The sequence below is a fragment of the Diadema antillarum genome, unplaced genomic scaffold (assembly GCF_040938485.1).
Source record: "Diadema antillarum isolate AM-2024a unplaced genomic scaffold, OU_Dant_1.0 scf00000060, whole genome shotgun sequence".
Classification (NCBI taxonomy): domain Eukaryota; kingdom Metazoa; phylum Echinodermata; class Echinoidea; order Diadematoida; family Diadematidae; genus Diadema; species Diadema antillarum.
Genome location: NW_027270949.1, coordinates 170989 through 175877, shown reverse-complemented (window position 1 = coordinate 175877; position 4889 = coordinate 170989). Strand labels below are relative to the sequence as shown.

General features: G+C 40.2%; 1 protein-coding gene across 1 annotated transcript; it reads right to left on the bottom strand.

The window, feature by feature from the left end:
• Window positions 1-212: 212 nt before the first annotated feature.
• On the bottom strand, window positions 213-1112 carry LOC139716004 (uncharacterized). The gene has a single exon (XM_071627562.1). The coding sequence runs from the start codon at window positions 1110-1112 to the stop codon at window positions 213-215; it is 900 nt and encodes a 299-aa protein (XP_071483663.1).
• Window positions 1113-4889: the final 3777 nt, after the last annotated feature.

The window sequence follows — 4889 nt, the reverse complement described above, 5'->3', positions numbered from 1 at the left end:
TTGCGGTAGTACTGGCTTGCCGCTCTTTAGAACTTCTGGTGGGATACCATCATTTCCAGGAGCCTTCCCGCAGGATAGACGGTCAATGGCTTTGCTGAGTTCTTCTTTTGTAGGCAGGGCATCCAGCTCCTCCATGATTGAAAGGCTAGGTAAGGTGTCCAAGGCAGCATCTGTTACCTTATTTTGGGCTGCATCAAGTTCCAGGTAATGTTCTACCCAGCGTTCAAGCTGCTTCCAGTCTTTGTCTTCAACGGTGCAGTCTTGATGGCGGTGGGACCGATTGCAGCTTTAATGCTGTCGTACATGTCCCTGGTATTTCCGCTGACTGCAGCTGTCTGAATCCTGCGGCACAGGTTCAACCAGTAGTCATTAGCACAACGGCGCGCAGTCTGTTGAACCTTGTTGCGAGCAGTTCTTAGGACATCATGTGTGCTAGAGATGGGGTTCTGCTTGTAGGCCAGCAGGGCTTTCCTCTTGGCTTCAACATCTGATTGCATCACATCCCAGTGAGTTTCGTACCAGTCTTCGCTCCGACGTTCCTTCTTCCCGAACACAGAGAACGCTGAGGAGTAGATGGTATCCCTAAGGTGGCACCATTTACTATCAATGTCATTGTCATTTGGAATTGAAGTGATCATTTTCTCACTGAACGTGTCATGAAATCGTCGACATCTCTCGAGGTCGTTGATACAGCAGGTGTTGATGCGTTGGAGACCTTTGGTTTTGGTTCGATGTATTTTCTTTGTCATCAATCTCACTTTGCTACTGACGAGGGAGTGATCTGAGTCGCAGTCTGCGCTGTGATAGCTCCGTGTGTGGAGAACACTGCTAAGGTCTGTACGCTTGGTGATGACAAGATCAAGTTGGTGCCAGTGTTGAGACCGAGGATGTCTCCAGGAGACTTTGTGGCGTTCTTTACCTTTGAAATAGGTGTTTGTCACACACAGACCACGATGGCAGCACAGCTCCAGCAGCCGCTGTCCATTATCATTCATCTTTCCCGTGCCTTGGTGGCCGAGGCAGGAAGACCAGGTGTTGTAGTCAGCTCCCACTCTAGCATTAAAATCTCCTAGAAGATAAAGTCCTTCAGTGCTGGGGATCCTGGATATCATCTCATCCAATTCTTCATAGAACTGGTCTTTAGTCTCTGAGGTGGAGTATGTATACACCAGGTATATGTAGTGTATAATGTATGCATATTTTGGACAGATCAAGTCAAATCAAATCAAATCAAATCATGTGTGTCATGTGCCCGGAAGAGCGACGAGAACCCACGAGATTTAACCATGCTGGAAAGAACACAGTGTCCCACAATGTGAAATGCAATGTGAAACACATTGTGCACACATTGGGAAATCTCTTCACACTGTTAAAATCAAGTGTTTATATTACTTTGTGAATACCTTGTGGAAAAAAAAACGCACCATAGTGTGAAATAAATTCGAGCATTTTCACATAAGTCTACGAGATGAACAGTTACAGTGCAAATACACATTGAGACGCTGTATTTCTTTACAGCAAGGAAGGAAATAAGCCAGTTCGGCGTTCCACTTTGAGCATAAGCAGAAAAATGTCATTTGTGTTCCAGCAGAGCATGCTCGTTTTTAAATTCACTAAGATAAGCATCATTGATGTAATGATTATTCAAGGATTAGTTCTTGCAAGTTGCACTAACCATCACATCTACCTGACAGCATTAAGGCAGTATTTGGCTATATCAATGAAAAATGATTGCCATTACATTCAATGCAAAATAATGAAATGGATGCTTTCCAAAATGCCAATTTATGGATCATTCTAGTCACCTGATCTATGCAAGTTCATCTGTTGTTTGAACATGACTGATGAATTCCATACATTTTTACGTTGGGCAAGCTAATGTAGTCTGTTACTTGTAGACTAGTAGATTATCTAATCAACTGAGATAGAAGAAAGGTCATTTGTACCCATCTGTCACATGTTGTCTGCACATGAGCTAATCCTGAACTGACTTCTGGTTGTACGATGTACTGCCATACGGGCCTAGCATGCGTTCTCTTCGTTCTACCTGGCACACGACGTAAATGCTGAGTGACAAAATACAACAAACAAGCGAACAAACAAGCACACCCCGAAACTACTTCAAAATGATTTGAGATTAAACGATGCAAAATAACATTATTGACTAACCGTGCTTTCTTTTCCAATATAGATCCATGTGAGAGCAACTTATGCGCCAATGGAGCAACGTGTGTTCCTTCTGGATATGAAGTGAATGCTACATATGAATGCCGGTACCTATTCTCCCCAGTCGAAATTCACATTGGTAGTTTCAATCTATTATATGCATTTGAACTGGAATGATTTTGAATTGAATTCTGCAAATACAGGGGTTCCGCCATTTCCTGACCCACTTCATCTGACACATTCTTTCTGACACACTTTTTTGCCATTCATTTTGTACACGGGGCAGTTTTCATGAGACGGCCTCTGTTATTGGCTTCTGTGCTAATGAATATTCAACAGCCTTACGATTTTTTTTTTTCATAATGAGTCACTCGGTCTGATTCTGTTTCTGTGATTGGCTTTTAGCTATTGACTTACGCGTGGTATCGTGATATCGATCTCCTCAAGGGGGTCCATGACGATATCTGATTACTATATACCTGTGTGCGTGTGTGTGTCGAATTGCGTTTTAGTGCCAGTGAGTGTGGCATAACTTCTGCAGGTTTCCTGTCCATTTCTCTCTCTCTTTCTCTCTTTTGCTTTCGTATCATCTTATCTCTGTTATTCTTAGAGTACAATCGTATTACCACAAGTGTTTTCCCCCATTTTTTGAAGTGATTACCTCGTTTGCAGCAATTTAGAGGTGAGTTTTTGTTCGAGTGTTTGTTGAGTTTTTTTTTTTTATTTAACACGATGTAGATTATCTACGTGTGTGCGAGAACATTCATACTTTATACCCACTCGTTTGTTTCCGTGTGCATTTTTACCGTACAGTGTCTTCATCGTTCGTCTTCCAAGCAGCGGGTTTTCACCCTAGTTTTCCTCAACGTAGTTTTTTACCTCATTTTTTTTTTTTTTTTTTTTTTTTTGCGGTGCAAGATGTTCAGTGTATTTTTTCTACGGTAAAATGCCATCGTTGATGATCTCCGTGTATTCATTACTAGTTTTCCAGCTCCGTTTCATTTTGTGTACAACTAACATTGATCTAAAGTCTAACGTAGTTAGCTACAAAGTCTGCGATGTCTGTACGTTTGCTGATGTGTTTTTGTGAGCTGGGAGTGACTATGGTGGGAATGATATTCAGGGTTTTGCTGTGGTTGAGATGATAGTGATGATGATCATAATGATTCTGGTGATGATATACGAACACTTTTGATGATGCAATTTATTTCGTGTGACCATGACGTTGATGATGGCGAGAACGACACGAGTAGCCTAGCCTAGGCCAAGGACGAGAGTGACACTGTCCACGGGAGCTGTTGCTCTCTCATGCACAGGAGTGGTCTAGAGACCTGCATTTCATCATTTCTTTTAAACCTTTTGGTTGTTCACTTGGGTTAGTGCTCCAAAAATTCGTTTCTCTACAGAAACTCAACCAAAAGCTTGACAATAAGGTTGCATCAGGGCTATTCTTTAGTAAATATTAGATCTAAATGGCGATGCTAATTTACTTTTCATTTAGAACTCGATGATATCCCATTTTCTTTGCTCATTTTTCAAATAATAAATTATTTAGAACTGTACTTAGATTCTGATGTACTGCATTCACCATTGTAAAAATCAATAAAAAAGAGCCCGCTGAGCAGGTGTTTCATTCTATCCGTAGTATCCTTTTCATCTCCTCCCTATCGTGTTGGTTTCCTTCCTGTCACTTCCTTCTTTGATCCTGGATGGAAGAAAAAAAAATCCCATCTTGCCATGTAAAGACAGAACACATACCATCATGAAATATAATGACATTAGAATAGTTTTAAAAGATTATGTAAGTCATCAAAATTCTTGTGTGTGAAAATAAATAATAAATAAAAGGTGATTTCTTACAAAGCAGTTCTTTCAAATGTCCAACAGCTCAGAACAGCTTCGATAATGAAGCTAGTGAAATCTGAAAACTATCGTGGCAACAAGTGATATTGATAGGGAATTCTGAGAAAAACTGTCACAACGTTTGATGTTTAAATTTGTCTAGTTTTATCGGATTAGGTCATGAAACTCTAAATGCCACCGATAAAATCACAATCGCTATCAATTTGAACAGAGGCAGTAGGGTAGGAATGACTCAGCAAACAGCTGATTATTTATGCGTCGTATCCATGGGCAACTGCGGGGTAACTGCAAGATGTTGGTGTTATTTTGATTTTTTTTTTGGCGTGTATCATTCATTGATGAATATTTTTTATTGATGAAGAAGACGCACGAAGTTTAGACTTGAGTCAAGAACTATTATTTATTATTTATTTTTTATTCAAAATATTTTTTTCTTTGGATTGCAAAAAAAGTCAAAATATTTCATATTACGCTTCTAAAATTATGAATATATGAAGTATTTTTATCGTGATTTCATGAAGAATTAGAATTATTATGAATATACAAATACTAGACGGGCTGAACAATGAAGTCCAATTTTGCCCCAAGAATTTGCAGCCCACCGTACCTGCTGGTGGTGCATTCCTAGCGTTCTTGCCGCACTCTCCCAGCCACGTGCACGCATGCATGCAACAGTCACATAGAGTACACGTTTAGCTACTTCACCGATCTCACATCTGATCTCTTGCAAAGAAAACCTTCACAAGTGTAGAAAATTCTCTCGAAACTAAGCCAGACATGAATTTGGAACATACATTACAGTGTCAAGACCTTTTCAGTGGACTTTGATTTCGCTATTTGTCTGTTTAGCTCTTGAATGT

Bases quoted from the DNA above. Each gene is read 5' to 3' on its own strand.
- LOC139716004 (XM_071627562.1), bottom strand. From the start codon at position 1,112: ATGATATCCAGGATCCCCAGCACTGAAGGACTTTATCTTCTAGGAGAT.